The sequence below is a fragment of the Notolepis coatsorum genome (assembly GCF_963971535.1).
Source record: "Notolepis coatsorum genome assembly, chromosome: 10".
Lineage (NCBI taxonomy): Eukaryota > Metazoa > Chordata > Actinopteri > Aulopiformes > Paralepididae > Notolepis > Notolepis coatsorum.
In genome coordinates, this window is record NC_140174.1 from 124,890,140 (window position 1) to 124,908,571 (window position 18,432).

The 18,432-nt window shown below is 45.4% G+C and overlaps 1 protein-coding gene across 1 annotated transcript in view; it reads left to right on the plus strand.

The window, feature by feature from the left end:
- nim1ka (NIM1 serine/threonine protein kinase a) overlaps positions 1-18,432 on the plus strand; it is a gene marked incomplete at both ends in the record, with an annotated part of 113,555 nt that overhangs the window by 63,507 nt on the left and 31,616 nt on the right. The window contains 2 exons of the mRNA XM_084323174.1: positions 2,403-2,805; positions 12,534-13,051. Of these exons, the coding sequence (XP_084179300.1) occupies positions 2,403-2,805; positions 12,534-13,051 (921 nt within the window). The remainder of the gene's footprint in view (positions 1-2,402; positions 2,806-12,533; positions 13,052-18,432) is intronic.

Here is an 18,432-nt window from a genome sequence, read left to right on the forward strand (position 1 = left end):
GATCTCTACATTTCTGTGACAGTACATGCGTATGATAGTACATACTGTCTTGTGGGCTATGTGTTTATATCCCACATGCTTTTTCCTTTGTTACCTTACGCTCTCACATAAAAGGCTAATATCTGGAGGTCGTGTTGCTTTGTGCTGGAAAGCGGACTTTGGACGGATCTTTGGAAGTCCTTTTAGCCTCCCAGAGATCAATGCTTAGATATTCATCAAAGACAGGGGCAGGAAGGAAGGAGGCTGTTTGAAGGCCGTCAGGATACCGAGCGCTCGCAGAAGAGAATCACTTTGATTTTGAAGCCCCACCAGTGCATCTTACTAAATCTGTGTTAAGATGTTGTTGTATAATTTCTTTTCTGACAGTGGTTTTGGGTATTATGCCACTAATGTAGATTAGTCTATATGGTGGAAACCAGACTCGTCCATTATATCGTAGACAGATCTTCTGATCAAAGTAGGTTTAATAGTAAAAACAATTAATACAAAATACATGTGGGATGAGCTTTGGCTGAGAGGAGTGCTATCCTCTGGCCCTTGGGCTCCTTATTCTATGTGAGAATGTTTGGGCTGTGATGAATTGTCTGTCTTATTGCTTGTTTTGGTCCACAGATGAAAGACAAACCACTTCACCACGCATGACTCATACTGTAGATGGGGACTGGAGCTCTACATGAAGTAAGGATTACCCCAAGCACACTCACCCAGGTGCATGCTGGGTACACATACACACTCACCCAGGTGCATGCTGGGTACACATACACACTCACCCAGGTGTATGCTGGGTACATACACACTCACCCAGGTGCATGCTGGGTACATACACACTCACCCAGGTGCATGTTGGGTAAATAGACTGGCCTTGTCTTAAATCCCTCAGTACCTACACACTCAGACAGAAGCTACTAACCCTACTACCCTTAGTACCTACACACTCAGACAGAAGCTACTAACCCTACTACCCTCAGTACCTACACAATCAGACAGAAGCTACTAACCCTACTACCCTCAGTACCTACACACTCAGACAGAAGCTACTAACCCTACTACCCTCAGTACCTACACAATCAGACAGAAGCTACTAACCCTACTACCCTCAGTACCTACACAATCAGACAGAAGCTACTAACCCTACTACCCTCAGTACCTACACAATCAGACAGAAGCTACTAACCCTACTACCCTCAGTACCTACACACTCAGACAGAAGCTACTAACCCTACTACCCTCAGTACCTACACACTCAGACAGAAGCTACTAACCCTACTACCCTCAGTACCTACACAATCAGACAAGCTACTAACCCTACTACCCTCAGTACATAACCAGACAGAAGCTACTAACACTACTACCCTCAGGACTTATATAACAGGAGGTGCAAATCCAGAGCCTGCAGAATAATGAAAGACCCTCACCACCCCAACAACAGCCTGTTCAAGCTGCTGCGGTCGGGCAAGCGCCTCCGCATATACGCAGCAAGAACAGAGAGACTAAGCTTCTTCCCCCAGGCCATCATGGGGTGAGCTGGACAGTCTGTGACCCACAGAGGGTGGTGGGGTGAGCAGGAGGGTCTGTGACCAACAGAGGGTGATGGGGTGAGCAGGACATTTTGTGACCCACAGAGGGTGGTGGGGTGAGCAGGACATTCTGTGACCCACAGAGGGTGGTGGGGTGAGCAGGACGGTCTGTGACCCACAGAGGGTGGTGGGGTGAGCAGGAGGGTCTGTGACCCACAGAGGGTGGTGGGGTGAGCAGGAGGGTCTGTGACCCACAGAGGGTGGTGGGGTGAGCAGGAGGGTCTGTGACCCACAGAGGGTGGTGGGGTGAGCAGGACAGTCTGTGATCCACAGAGGGTGATGGGGTGAGCAGGAGGGCCGTCCCAGACAGTCTGTGACCCAGACCCACAGAGGCTAAAAACAAGCCACGTAAGCTTCTGACGCAGACTGGGCGTAGAAAAAGCATTAGACAGTGAGGCTCTTTTTACTTAGAGCTTAACTCGGCTGGAAAATCTAATGTAATCAGTCTGAACCAGGCACCACAAGCCATCGTGTGAATAGCTACAGTACTACTTAATGTGTACGCACATGTAATTTAACAAGACATACAGTCAAATTACCTCTAATAGCTACTACTAAATGTGTACGCACAATGTAATTTAACAAGACATACAGTAAAATGACCTAAGGGCGGCATGTCCTTGTGGAGCTCTGTGGGGTCAAATCTTTGACTTGCTCTGTTCTCAAGGCCTATAAAAAATTATAATAATAAGGGGGTCAAAACATTTATATACCCTTCTTACCTGTAATTATATAACATAATATATTGACAGTAGATGAAGCTGAGGAGACGATACCTGTCGTCCTCACAAATCTCACTATTGACGATGGTCCCTTCACAGCCAGGGAGTTTGCCAAAGTGAAATCCACACTGAAGCAGGGAAAAAGTTCTGGGCCGGACGGCATTCCCCCAGAGGTCTATAAGAACTGTGACCTTGACAACATCATCCTGGAGTTCTGCAACCATGCCCTGATGAAAAACAACCAGCCTGATATGTGGTCTCTCTCTAACATCATCCCAGTGCCTAAGTCCGGAGATCTCTCGAAGCCAGACAACTACTGTGGCATAAGTCTGACATGTGTCATTGCAAAGATGTACCATCGCATGATACTAAACCGGATACGGAATGCCATCGACCCCCACCTCAGGGAGAACCAAAATGGTTTCCGAGAGAAGAGGACCACTGTGGCCCAGATCTTGGCCTTGAGAAGAATCATCGAGGAGGTGAAGAAGAACAACCTGACAGCGGTACTGTGCTTTATCGACTTCAAAAAGGCTTTTGACTCGATACACAGAGCCGTGATGATGAGGATACTCAAGGCCTACGGAGTCCCTCCCAATCTACTCCGGGCCATAGGGACCATGCACACGGGTACAAGGGCCAAGGTGGTAACCCCAGACGGCAACAGTGAAGAATTTGACATCCTGGCTGGGGTGATGCAAGGGGACACCCTTGCCCCCTTCCTTTTCGTCATAGTCCTCGACTATGCGCTCAGGAAGGCCATGAATGGACGGGAGCAGGAACTTGGTCTCACAATAACCCCAAGGAGATCGAGACGACACCCCGCCATAGTCCTAACAGACCTTGACTACGCGGACGACATCAGCCTGCTCTCTGACCACGTGGAGCAGGCACAGGAACTCCAAGGTTGGCCTTAGGCTAAATGCCAAGAAAACCGAGTGTAGGAGCTATTTGATGGTTTTTGTGCTTAGTTTGTAGTTTGTTAAGTTCATCACTGGGTGGCAGCACGGAGCACTGGGTGGCAGCACGGAGCGCATAGGTTTTGAATAAAGGCACAGGTGTAGGCTATGTCAATCAAGGTATCTAGGTTGGGTGACGGAGAGATCTCACGGTTTTTACCGCATGAACACACGCACGTACCCTCGCTCGGTTTAAATATTAGTAACAGCATTATGAAGTAATTATTGTTTGACTCATCACTTGTATTATGCTAAATACTTGAATTAAATGGGAACTTCACCCAACGGCAGGTGACACAGACTCGACAATGTGTATTTTCTAAATTGCGCGTCAAAGACGAGGCATCCCGCACCCAACGGAGCGTCTACAGGACATCAGGATAGTCGCTACACAAGTAAAAACCTGATCTTACTTGGACAATGGAGGATTTTGGAACCTGGCTTGGAATGCTGCTTCTGGATAAAGATCATCATCCCGAGATAGCACACCAAAGGAGGACTGGTTAGTGTATCGCACTGGGTTGCTTGCTAATGGAGCAGCAGCATTGAAAGTTTTGTTGTTATTGTATTGACTTTTTTTCACGAGAGAGACTCCAGTCTCTTAAAGGAACAGTACTTATTATCAAAAATGAATTTACGTCATGATATTGTGGAGCCCAGCCAAGGGCAAAATATTTGTGAGCCAAGAATAAGAAAGCCTTCTTTAAAGGGATTATCAATTTTGATTGAAAGGCTCCAAACGGACAGAAATGCATATTGTACACAAGCAAGGAAATTGAAAAGGGAAATCATCACTCTTCTAGTTTCCAACGACAATGTAAATCTTGTGCACCAAAATCTAAAACAGTTCAAAGCTCTATGTCAAGTTGCCTCTGAGGCACATAATACATTGATGACTGAGTATCCTACAACTGAGGATACGCAGAGAAAGCAGGACGAATGGTTTTATGCAACAAAGGAAACAAATGATACATTTGTAAATGAAGTGTCAACATGGTTGAGCGAAAATGGGATTTTTCAGGTCAATGATGATAATGCTGAATTGGAAAAAATTAAATCTGATTTGCATGAGGAAATTAAAGCTGGAGACAGTGAGTCTAATGTGTCTAGTAAAAGGTCAAGCAGAAGAAGCAATGCCAGTAGAGCATCAGGTTCTAGTACTGCATCTGCACGTTTAAATGCCATGGCAGAGAAAGCGGCTTTAATGGAGCAAACCGCTGCTCTGCAAAGGAAACATGAAATAGAGGCACAAGAGGAGAAACTCAGACAGGAACAAGAGACACTCAGAAAAGTTAAGGAGCAACTGGAGCTTGATACACAAATGGCTGTTGTTACTGCAAGACTTTCTGTGCTGGAAGGCAGTGCTGTTGGAGGAAAGGCCCCTTCAGATGGAATGAATTCCTACCTGAGCAAATCTAGTAAAGAGCTGAGACCTCAATTCAACTTACAGGCAACTGCATTTGTGCCGAAGGAGAACACCCTGATTTCGGATCAAGGCTCAAGAGCGCCACCTATCTTTTCCACATATGATGTGCGACCAAAGGTGAATATGCACACACACTTTCAGGAGAAAGTACAACATCATGGAATTCCACAAGCAAAGGATACTACTCTCATGCCACAGTGGCAACCAAACACTGGGACGTCTCTCACCACTACTCTAAAGCATCAGTCTCAAAACGCTTTCACGGCCTCCACTGCTGCACCTTGTAGGTCAGTAGCTGCACAGGAACGACAGTCTACACAGAACGCAGTGCAAAATACAGTGGACCAGGATGCCATTTGTGGAATCATGCAAAGGCAGAATGAACTCACCACATTGCTCATTCAACAGCAAATGTTATCTACTTTACCAAAAAGAGATATAACCGTATTTGATGGTGATCCATTGCACTTCATTTCCTTTGTTAGGACATTTGAACATTGTGTTGAAGAGGTAACATGCAGTTATCAAGACTGTTTGTATTTTCTGGAGCAGTACACCAGGGGGAAGCCCAGAGAGCTGGTGCGAAGCTGCTTACACATGCCACCACAACAAGGATATCAAAGAGCAAAAGGTCTTTTGAAAGAACACTTTGGTAATGAGCACAGGATAGCAACAGCCTACATGGAAAAAGCCTTTCGCTGGCCTGTTGTTAAAGCAGAGGATGTAGAGGCGCTGCAGGAGTTCACGCTGTTCCTAAGAGGGTGCTGCAACGCTATAACAGAGATACAGTACATGGAGGAGATGAACGTTCCATCAAACATGAGGAATGTTATGATGAAATGGCCATACAAGCTGCGGGAAAGATGGAGGTCTACAGCTTGTGAGATACAAGAACGGCAAGGCTACAGGGCCACCTTCCCAGAGATGGTAAACTTTTTGGAGAAACAAGTCAAAATATTGTCTCATCCCATTTTTGGTGACATTTCAGATGCACGACCAAGCATCACATTAAAGCCTGTAGATAAGAGCGCGCCGCTACCCAGGAGCAGCATTAAAGGAAGCAGTTTTGCAATAACCATCGCAACCAACCAAGCTGAAACTGTGCCCACAGTGCACATGATGCCAAAGCAGCCTACCGTAACTAAGGAGTTGTCCTCAGAGGCCTGCCTCTATTGTGAAGAGTCACATCCATTTTCTAAGTGTTTTAAACTGAATACGATTTCTCAACGGGAGAAAATTGATTTTCTGAGAGGAAAAGGAATTTGTTTTGGATGCTTGAAGTCTGGCCACATGAGTAAGGAATGCAGAAGTCGTCTGACCTGTGATGAATGCAATCTTAAACACCTGACTATTCTGCATGTCCACAACAACGACAAATTGACCAAGTCACAAGAAACACCAGTCAGTAGTGCACTTGTGTCTCTTCAGGCATGTGGTTGTACTGGGGCCGGAGACCACGACTGTACCCTTTCCATTGTTCCAGTACAGTTGAGATCCAAGAAAGGAAATGGAGTGCTGCAGACCTACGCCTTCTTAGACCCAGGAAGTACAGCAACCTTCTGTACCAACCATCTTATGAAGAAGCTGAATCTACAGGGTACAAAGACCAACATTCTTATGCGCACTATGGGTCAAGAAAAGGTAATTGAAAGCCAAATCCTTACAGGACTGGAAGTGTCCAAGTTGGATAATAACCACTTTATGGAGCTCCCAGAAACGTTCACACATGAAACAATCCCTGTTTCAAAGAGTAACATCCCTACTCAGCAAGATATTGAAAAATGGGAATATCTGAAGGGTATCAGGATCCCAGAATTGGACGCTGATGTTGAACTTTTGATTGGAGCTAATGCATCAAAACTCATGGAACCCTGGGAAATTATCAACAGCCAAGGTGATGGACCTTATGCCGTGAAGACCCTATTGGGGTGGGTCGTCAATGGTCCTTTGAGGGGTAATAATGGTTGTCAGAGAAGCTGCTCGACCATATATGCCAATAGGACATCCATTGTCAAACTGGAGGAGCTGTTGGTCTCTCAGTACAACCAAGAGTTAAACGAGAAGTCACTGGAGGAGCAGCAGGAGATGTCAAGAGAGGACCCAAGTTTTATGGAGATCTTGGAGAAGTCTATTTGCATGCAGGAAGGACATTATTGCATGGACTTGCCTTTTAAAATGGATGGCATCACCATGCCAAACAACAGGTGCATTGTGGAACAGCACCTTCAGAGTCTGAAAATAAAGTTTGAACGGAATAAGGGCTACCAAAATGAGTACACAGATTTTCTTACTCATGCGATTGACAGTGGCTACGGAGAAATTGTGCCTCAAGTCCAGCCGGACTACAAAAATGGCAGTGTGTGGTATCGCCCTCATCACTGGGTGTGCCACCCAAAGAAGGAAAGACTGAGAGTGGAAAAGCGAGCACACACCAGACGTGGAATTTTTCCAATCGTCAGTCCCAGTGACCAGTTGGGGTTCTCGTCACCATTCACCTTGCTACCAAAACTGTTGTTGCAAGAAATGTGTCGAAGGAACATGTCTTGGGATGACCCCATACCCCAGACATTCTCACAGCGATGGGCAAAGGGCTTGTACGGGCAGTACGGTTGAAGACCAAGACAGGGCAGTTGGAGCGGCCCATATCCAAGCTCTTTCTGCTTCAAGAAGCAGTGGAAGGTCTGGCGGTAAAGGTCACGACCCAACGTTGAGTTACGTGCTGGTAACCTCTGGCTCAGAGAAGAACCAAGAACACTTGTTATAGCTCCTTTTTTCTTCTTTAATGTAATTGTTTTCCACCTTCACATTTGGGGCCGGTGTGTAGGAGCTATTTGATGGTTTTGGTGCTTAGTTTGTAGTTTGTTAAGTTCATCACTAGGTGGCAGCACGGAGCACTGGGTGGCAGCACTGAGCGCATAGGTTTTGAATAAAGGCACAGGTGTAGGCTATGTCAATCAAGGTATCTAGGTATGGGTGATGGAGAGATCTCACGGTTTTTACCGCATGAACACACGCACGTACCCTCGCTCGGTTTAAATATTAGTAACAGCATTATGAAGTAATTATTGTTTGACTCATCACTTGTATTATGCTAAATACTTGAATTAAATGGGAACTTCACCCAACGGCAGGTGACACAGACTCGACAATGTGTATTTTCTAAATTGCGCATCAAAGACGAGGCATCCCCGCACCCAACGGAGCGTCTACAGGACATCAGGATAGTCGCTACACCGAGGTCATATTGTATAACATCCTCCCGGATCATCCACCTCTAAGGACAACAGGAGGCACTGCTCTAAAGGAAGTCGGTGATTTCAAATACCTGGGCTCGTGGGTCAACTCGTCCGAGCAAGACCTTAAAGTGAGGAAGGCGCTTGCGTGGAGGGCTCTGAACGGCATGACCAGTGTGTGGAAATCCAACCTCCCCCGTCAAATCAAGCTCAACTTCTTTCATGCAACAGTTGAGTCTGTCCTTTTGTATGGCAGTGAATGCTGGACCTTGAAGCCCACCCTGCAGAAGTCCTTGGATGGGTGCTACACCAGAATGATGCGTGTGGTGCTCAACATCAACAGGGATGAGCATGTCACTAATGCAAACTTGTATGGGGGGGTGCTAAAGGTGAGCGATAAAGTGGCAGTCAGGAGAATGAGGCTGGCAGGTCACTGCCAGAGACACCATGAGCTGCCAACCAGCAAACTTGTGCTGTGGGAACCAACACGGGCATCGATCACGAGGACGTCCCACATTAACCTACGTGGACGTACTCAGGAGAGATGCGGGAACAGAATGCACCGGCGAGCTAGCCAGATGCATGGAGGATCGGGATGACTGGAAGCACCGATGGAGGGCCCGTCCGAGGACGACCTAGATAGATATATACAGGAGACAAGTTTTGAGAATGCAGTTTTAAGATTTTTTAATCAGTGATGAATAGTGTAGGCTAATTTGTATGATTAATAATAATTATTCTAAAATGAAATATCTCTCTCTCTCTCTCTATATATATATATATATATATATATATATATATATATATATATATATATATATATATATATATATATATATATATATATATATATATAATGGATGAAGCCCTTCATTTAAAAATCTATGGGATACAGAAGGACCTCTTCAGAGATTATAAACAGGCCTGCCCACATATACCCATACACACATACACTCACTCACTCACTCACTCACTCACTCACTCACTCACTCACTCACTCACTCACTCACTCACTCACTCACTCACTCACTCACTCACTCACTCACCGAATCACTCACCGAATCACTCACTCACTCACTCACTCACTCACTCACTCACTCACTCACTCACTCACTCACTCACTCACTCACTCACTCTGTCACTCACTCTGTCACTCACTCACTCACTCACTCACTCACTCACTCACCGAATCACTCACTCACTCACTCACTCACTCACTCACTCACTCACTCACTCACTCACTCACTCACTCACTCACTCACTCACTCACTCACTCACTCACTCACTCACTCACTCACTCACTCACTCACTCAAAAACGAGATTAGTGATTCATCATTTAATCCCATCTGGAGTGAGACGATCTGTTCTCTCACTTCAGTGCCAAATACTGACCTCGAAGCAGGGAGGGATCATTATCTGGTATAGTAAAGCAGCCGCACTTAAATCAACGCCACCTCTCTTTCTTCACTGTATTGTATCCGTCTCTCTCTTAGTAGTTCACCTTGTTGTCTACACTTTTTGAGCTAAACACTTGAATCAGGAGCATTCTCTGTTAAAAAGTAAAACGGTCATACTTCAATTAACCTCACTTTTCAATCATTGTACCCGTCTCTCTTGTGGTTCTTTAGAGTGTGCTGAATGTCCAAGGGCCGTTACAGTACTCCCCTCCTGTGTGTGTGTGTGTGTGTGTGTGTGTGTGTGTGTGTGTGTGTGTGTGTGTGTGTGTGTGTGTGTGTGTGTGTGTGTGTGTGTGTGTGTGTGTGTGTGTGTGTGTGTGTGTGTGGTGAGTTTGTCTATGCCTGGGTCTTCTAATATGTCATGATGTGCTCTGTCCTTGTGTCCATGACTGTATTGTATCACTGTATCCCTATCGTATGTTCTACTATATGTGCTTTTGTTTGTGTTTTTATTCTAATGTTATTTATCTAGCTTTTATTCTGTTTGTATTGCTAACTCTTTTTTACACAGGATTTTAGCCTGTACCTTCTGGCAGGGGGACTGTCTGCCAATGGAAATTAGCCTTGGCTCAAATTGGGTGCATTTACGTTTTTAAATGTTTTAATAATGTACGCAGCCTGTCCCCCTTGAACAAATAAAGTAAACCTAAACCAAGCGTCTTTGAGCATCTGGAAAAGCGCTATATAAAACAGATGTATTATTATTATTATTATTATTATTATTATTATTATTATTATTATTATTATTATTATTATTATTATTATTATTATTATTATTATTAAACTTAAATCCACCTGCTGTCTGTTTTATAGAAGGGATGGACGCCCCCCCCCTACCCTCCTCCCCCTCACGGGCTCCATGTAACGCGGAAGTGCAAAGAGAATCAAAGAGCCAATTACAGCCGCGCGGCGCGATTAACGGCAGCTCTCCTCCGGCGTCGATGCTGCAGCCGGTAGAAGAGACGTGACGTCCACTCGACACCGGGACCGTTCATTTCTTCGAGATACAGCAGGACACAACAACGCGCTCACGATCAAAGAACGCATCCGAGGACTAATTTACTCCCTCTGCGCTAAATCCGCATCCATAACCGGCATAACGACGGCTACGTGTGGTTACCGTTTACTGTATGTGTGCAGTGTCGGTGTGCAGGTCTTTTTTCCGCCTCCCGTGTCTGCCTTGGCTTGGCCACTGGTCTGCCGACACATACAGTATAAATCACTCATCATTCGTTGACTTTATTTTGTTGCATGATTGTTGATTCACCTGTTCTTCAGATGGAGAGGACACTGCAACAAGGATTCACATTCTTCTAAATGGCTGATCGCTCTGAGGGTAAGATGATGTATTCATTATGATTAATTGAAAATGGGGGGACCCTGATGTAAACAAGACGAAAGTCTTTCTCTGGTCTGACTGCATCCCCTTAACAATTGTGTGTATTGAGCTGTACTGTATTGTACTACCCAGTAATACAATTTTCAATCAATCAATTCATCCCTCATTCTTTTTGTTTGTGCGCAACATGCATGGAAATTACTTTTTATATTGCGTGTAGTTCTAGATACTTTTTTTCCCCTCTACGGGTCAAACTTGTGTATTATTTAGTCGTTAAATTATCATGAATTACCCACTCTGGCTCTGGGTGTTGTGTTTTTGTACATTTAGTCATTTAGAATTATGACTGTACTGTGTTGACTTTACGTGTGTTGACTTTACGTGTGTATTTTGTTCCTCGGCCTTTTGTCCCGTGTCTTTGCTGTCAGGTTTGCCTGACGAAGCCCATGTTTAAACATTGCAAGAAACAAGTCACAAGCAAATGGAGCTTTAATTAATGTCCTTTTGATGACATCGTGGTAGATGGGATGGCTGGAGTTGATTATGATGTTGATTATTGTAAAATGGACTGGTTAATAATGGTCTTTATTTATCTATTATTTAGTTATACCTAGTTTTTTCTTTTATACATATAATACCCCACATAAGCAAACAAAAATATAGACAAAATAGAAGGTTAAAGTCTCATTTGAAAAATTATGTTTTATACAAAACATTAATGTAAAATAAAAATCTAAGGTAATGTATGTCAAAAGTCCGGCATGGGCTTATTAAGACACATAACGTACCAGATAAGCCCTTGTGAACCCTGTAAGCGTGCTTTATGATTTAACTATTAAAATCTTTTTTCTATGCAGTAAAAACTTCTGCTAAAATCTGAAATTCATTAGCTTTCAATATCTGTTGTAACCTTTCTCTGAGCATACTTCCTAGTCTGCACACGGCGGGCGACCGACGTCGCCTGGCGATGCGATTGTCTGTCGCTCAACGACAATCGCCTGGCCCCCCACACCAGAGCCGACCGTTCACAGGTATAATAATGTGTCGCTCTGTGTAGCTGGGGGGTGTGGTTACTTGTTTCCCCCCGGAGGGAGATATAGGAGGACGGACCGGACGTTAGGTTGTTGTGAAGCGAGCGTATTAGCAGGTAGCTGTGTTGTGCATTACGAGGGAAGTATTAACCTGTAAAACCCATATTGAGCTGGAATTAAACCACCATATGCGAATACAACCTCTCCTCATTCTTCCTGACATTACTGCATGACTGATCACTACAATACGTTTACTAGGCACCGGTGTACAACTGATACACCAGTAGAAGTCATGTTATTTCCTCATTGTCCTTTCTGTGTCGCCTCAAAAAATAGGATCGAGGCGATTTTTAGCCAGGCGACAGAAATAGCTGCGCGATCGTCGCTTCAAAATCTCCTGCCGTGTGCGTTGTCTCATTCATAACAAAGGAGGCGATACAATTCTGTCGGTCGGCTCGCAAAAAAAGTCGGTCGCTTGGCTAAAATCGCCCGCCGTGTGCGGAGCCCAAGTGTCAAGAGGGTGAACTGAAGGAGGGCTGCGCGGTCTACCTGCTGTGCCGGTACCACGTATCAAGCAGTGGTTATAACAGGTGTTCATTGGGGGGGGGGCGGAGCCAGGCGTTCATGGGGTGAGACGTGTTTCACGGGAGCTCCCTATTATCGTACGGAAAACACTGTCACCCCACTAGTCTTTATTTTATTTGTATTTCTTATTGATCTTTTTGTTGAGTGGTCGAGCATCTACTACCTTCATCGACCTTTTTTCGACTTTTCGTGGTATGTCGAAGCCGGGAACCAGAGCCAACAACGCTTCAGCCGACAAAATGGCACCGGGCCCGTCCTCGCTTTCGCCTGAGATAAGTGATATTCTCTCGGTCGTGACCAAACTCCATGCGGACTTTGAGGTACGCTTCGCTGATGCTCAAATGAAAGCGCAGGCGGAACTTTTTGATTCCTTCCATCGGGCAATGTCGGAGGAAATCAGGCTGGCGGTAGGTCCGTTGAAAGAAAAGATGGAGTCACTACACGCTGCCGCCGCAGCTAACGCTAGCGAACTAGCTTCGCTAACGGTTGAGGCCTCTCAACAAGGCGAGAGGGTGGCCGGTCTAGAGAGCTCCCTGCTGGCTACGCAGGCTGACGTCGGCAAACTACAGTCGGTAATTGTGGAACTGCAGTCCAGGGAGAGACGATACAACATCAGGATTGTTGGTGTACCGGAGGGCAGTGAGGGAGGACGTCTCTCGGAGAACATGCCGGAGCTGCTGCAGAGGATACTGGGGAAGGACGTCCTTCCCGATCCGCCCTTGTGTGAGTCGGCCTACAGAGCGGGCAAGACCAGTCCTGGTGTGGGCAAGGAGCCGAGGCCCATCATTGTCAAGCTAAACAGGCTAAAACAGAGAGAACTCATCATGCGGTCGGCCCGGGCCAGAAGGGGGGATCTGGGTCTCGACAATCACAAAGTGGCCATTTTCGAGGACTTCACGCCGGAGGTTCAGGCACAGAGGGGCGAATACAAACTGGTCATGGCCAAGCTATGGAAACTGGGCTTGAGGCCTACGCTATTCGCCCCCGCAAGATTGTCTGTGCTATGTAAGGGCGATGACCGTCGCTAATTTTGGTCGTTGGCCAAAGCGGAGGAATATCTCGGGGGGTTGGCCGAGACGGTGGCTTGATAGCTTTGTCGGGTGAGTGGCGTTGTGGACCTAAATACATTGTTAGGGCGGACTACACACAATTGCTTGTTATCAGGCCCAGACAGGCTAACTACCAGCTGCCCATCCGAGCTCTATGGAGGCTAACAAGCTAACTGAACAATGTACATGACAGATTCTCGCGTGCTAGCCGGATTCATCACTAGCTTACGCGCTGGCCTCGGGCTGGCTAGCGGGCTGTGTCTATCGTCTGCGCCGTGACATTCGAGACCCGTTAATGTTTACGTATTTTGGTTGCTGTTGCTGTTCAAAGTGACATTGGTTTGCACAATTCAAGGGTGATCGGGTCCTTAACTAACTTCTTGTATGCTTTTATTTTTATATCCAGGATGTTTTGAGCTTTGGGATCCAATAGTAGAAGGTCGGTTGAATATGCATATACAATATATGATAACAGGTTGGGTCGGGTATAGCTTTGCTTGCACTCTGGCCATAACCCTCTTTTCCTTTTCTTCTTATTGTCGCTGTTTTTATGTCATCTGTATGCGCGATTTAAATGTGATCCGATTCTACCTTAGACTAACTGCTGATATGCCTTAATTTTGTTTTGAATTTTCCTTTATCAATTTATGCTATAACGTTGCAACATTAATATGCAGACTCCGAGGTAGATGGTTACAGGGTTGATGTTGAGTAATTATATAATAATGGCTAATTTTCCATTATAGTTGTCATGTTAGGGCCAAGGCTCACGTTGGCTCTCGACCGAATATACATGAAATATGTGATAACAGGCTGGGTCAGGTTTAGCTTTGCTTGCACTTTAGCCATAACCCTCTTTTTCCTTTTCCTCTTGTCGCTGTTTTAATGGCATCTGAATGAGCAATTTAACTGTGATCCGATCCTACCTTAGACTAACTGCTGATATGCTCTGATTTTGTTTTGAATTGTCCTTTATCCATTTATGCTATAACGTTGCGACATTGATACAGACTCGGAAGAGGATGGTTACAGGGTTGATGTTGAGTTATTATATAATAATGGCTATTTCTTCCATTATAGTTGCCTCATGTTAGGGCCAAGGCTCACGGTGCTTTTCGACCGATATCTTTATTGAATTTAATTTTAATTTTAATTTGTGTTTATTGGACTAGTGGGGGTTTAATTAGGGGTTTATCTAGAGGGGGGTCGGAGTGGAGAACGTCTTATTGGATCCATGACTCCAGTGGGTAATGAGAGGAAGATGACCATCCTTAGTGGATGGGGCATAGGGAGGGGATTGGAGAGTGGGTATAGGAGTATTAATAATAGGACGGGTGGGTTAGAGTTTAGAGTAGAAGGAGGGGGGGTTGTAACTGGGGTGGTATTGTTCTGTGTTTTATGTACTGTTGTCTTATATGTGTGTGATTGTTCCTCCTCTGAACTCCTGAGATTGACCGTCTGGGCCCGCCTGGATCAGCGCCTCTGTACTCAGCCTGGCTGCACTGGTATGTTCTCTACGCATTTAGACAAACTCGACCATGGCTAAATTGAATATTTTAATTTGGAACGCAGGAGGTCTTAACGCCCCACACAAGCGCGCCAGTGTCCTTTGGTTATTGAAGAGAAGAAATATTGACATTGCTCTCCTTAGTGAGACGCATTTATTGGTAGGTGATGTGTCAAGGCTGGCAAATCGACAATATCACGTTATCTCTTCATCCTCAGCCGATGATAAGACGAAAGGAGTCGTCATAGTTACAAGACGTAACCTTGATATCAAAGTCCTGGACGTGTGGTCGGACACGGAGGGAAGGATTACTATAGCAAAAGTTGAGTTCTCTCATAGGAAGATGGCAATAATAGCATTGTATGCTCCTAACACATTTGATTCAGCGTTATATAATACAATCACGAAGAATATGTTGGAACTTAATGGATACGCTCTCATTGTGGGTGGCGATTTTAATGCGTGCTGGGATGCGGAGATGGATAGGTCCGGGTCCTCTGAAACGAGCGACCAAAAACGGTCCTCTAAGGCCCTCAGGATGTGGGCCCAGGACACGGGGCTCGCAGACCTATGGCGCTTATCCAATCCCACCCTCAAGGATTACTCTCACCTGTCAGCCAGACACAAAACCTTCTCTCGAATAGACTATGCATTCGCGTCCCCTAATATGTTTGATAGTTTCGATGTCTCATTGGTTCCCTTGGCTCTCTCAGACCACAAGGGGATTTTCCTTACGGCAACCTTTGGCAGGCTCTCCGCGAGAGCTCCCAGATGGCGTTTTAATTCAACCTTGCTAAAGAATGATGATTTCTGTTCTGAGTTCAGGAGTAAACTAGCTGAATTCTTGCAGATCAACGTTGGCACAGTCGAAGACCCTAGGGTCCTGTGGAACGCATTGAAAGGATTTATCAGGGGTCATGTCACACTTTTCGCCTCCAATTTGCGAAAATCCCGGTCAAAAAAGCTAGAAGGACTGGAAACATTATATGCGGACCTATACGCATCCTTGCAAACTAACTATAGTGAACGACTAAACACACAACGTAAGATAGTCAAGAAAGAAAGAAACTCCATACTTAAACAACAGTCTGAGTTCTTGATACATAGGACAAGACAAAATTACTACTTTCACGGCTCCAGGCCTAGCCATCTATTGGCAATGAAAATACGCTCGAATGATCATTTCTCGGATATCCCCTCGATCAAGACGAGCCAGGGTGCAGTCACTACTGATTCGAAAAAGATCAATGACACTTTTAAAGAGTTTTACTCACAGTTATATAGCTCAGAGGTTAATCTTGATGACTCTAAATTTGAATCGTTCATTGGCGGGCTTGAGATACCCCACATTTCTGAGGAAGAGGCCAAGGAACTGGGGAAACCGATCACTCTTGTGGAATTGAGGGAGACGATTGCTGAAATGCAGAGGGGTAAGGCACCAGGCTGGGATGGTATTCCACCCGAAGTGTATTTAGCTTTCTGGGACCAACTGGGTCCATTGATGCTTGATATGATCAATTACGCTATCGAACAAGGGGAGTTCTCAAGAGATGTCAATATGGCGTTGATTTCTTTACTTCTCAAGAAGAACAAAGATCCCAATGATTGTGGTAGCTATAGACCCTTGAGTCTTCTCGGGGCCGATTTAAAAGTGTTTGCCAAGGTGCTGGCCCGTCGCCTGCAGAGATTTATGACTGTATTGGTACACTGCGATCAAACTGGTTTTATCCCGGGGCGCCTGGCTGCAGATAATCTTAGGAGGCTGTTGCATGTAATCGATAACAGTAAAGACAATACAGCTCCGTCCACAGTTCTGTCTTTGGATGCCATGAAGGCGTTTGACAGACTTGAGTGGTCATACCTGTGGAAGGTACTTGAGATTATGGGTCTTGGAAAGAGTTTTATTCATATGATTAAAGTCCTGTATGCCTCGCCGTCTGCGATGATACTGACAGGCAAAAACTGTTCCACACTTTTTCCAGTCTCCAGATCTTCTAGACAGGGTTGTCCTCTGAGCCCAGGACTGTTCGCGCTTTCCCTCGAACCATTGGCCCAATTTATTAGGCAATCGGAGGACATCGTCCCCATAATGGTCAATAATACTCCACACAAAATTGCTCTCTATGCGGATGACCTGCTGCTTTTCATGGACGACCCCTCCCGGTCGGCCGCAAAATTATTGGGAATAATCGACGACTTTGGTAAAATGTCAGGCTTTAAGATTAACTGGAACAAATCAGCCTGCCTACCTCTTAATGAGCTGGCCAAGACGGTACGACTACCAGCTGATATCTCCATAGTAGAACATTTTAAATACTTGGGCATAGAGATATTCCCCACGCTGAATCAAACTACTAAGTACAACTTCACGGGTACTTATGATAAAATACGCCAGGATCTAGACAGGTGGTCGTCCCTTCCTAACTCTTTACAAGCCTGGGCTTCCATAATCAAAATGAACGTCCTGCCTAGGATACATTTTGTTAGCTCAATGCTCCCCCTGCCCCCTCCAATAGACCACTGGCGCAAGGTACAATCGATGGTATCTAAGTTTATCTGGAATAACAAACGCCCGAGAATCAAAAGAGCTACTACTCAACGTAGGGAAACAAGATGGGGGGCCTCGCAATCCCTGATATTAAGCTTTATTTCTGGTCCTTTTCACTGAGACCTCTGATGTGCTGGCTAGACCCTGTAGATGCTGTATCTTGGCGCTCCTTAGAAGCGGCGGCGGTCTCACCGCTAAGATTGCAGGATGTGGTGTACTCCACTGTCCCTATTTTGAAATGCCGACTGAGGTATGGACCGATCATAACTCACGTGATCCAGACGTGGCGTAATGTACAGGAGTCGTGTGGGGTTAAATGCCCATGGCACCTGGACTCTCCAATTTTTAATAACCAGCAATTACTTATTGGGCACAAGCCGGTTAATATTCCTCAATGGCAAAGGAGGGGAGTTCATACTCTGGAGGATATTTATGATAAGAACGGCCTCCGTGCGTTTCAGGACTTAAGAGAATTTTATGATCTTCCCGGCGAGTCCTTCTTTCTTTACCTTCAACTAAGGTCAGCGCTGAGGGCGCATGGCGTGACGTGGGCTCAAGCTCTGCAACCACACCCCTTTCTCAGGCTCATAGTGGACAGGACGACCTCCAGAGGGTTTGTCTCAGACTTTTATACGCTATTAATTCAATCCACGTATAAAAATGTATCATTGGATACAATCTGGCGTGTGGATATCCCGGAGTTGGACCCCGAGTTTGATTGGGATGATGTTTGGGCAAATGTGGCATTGTCTTCCTGCAACCCCAATCACCAGCAGATTAATTTTAATTATATTCATAGGACCTAGGACCTATCTTACACCTAGGAAGTTATTTGCTATGGGACTGATAGCCGACTCTCGGTGCACTTTGTGCTCTCAAAAGGCCACTGGCACTTATATGCATATGTATTGGGATTGCCCACCAGTGGCACGTCAATAACGGACAAACTTTCAGATCTGTGTGGCTTAACTATCCCATTTACAGCTGTTACGCTACTC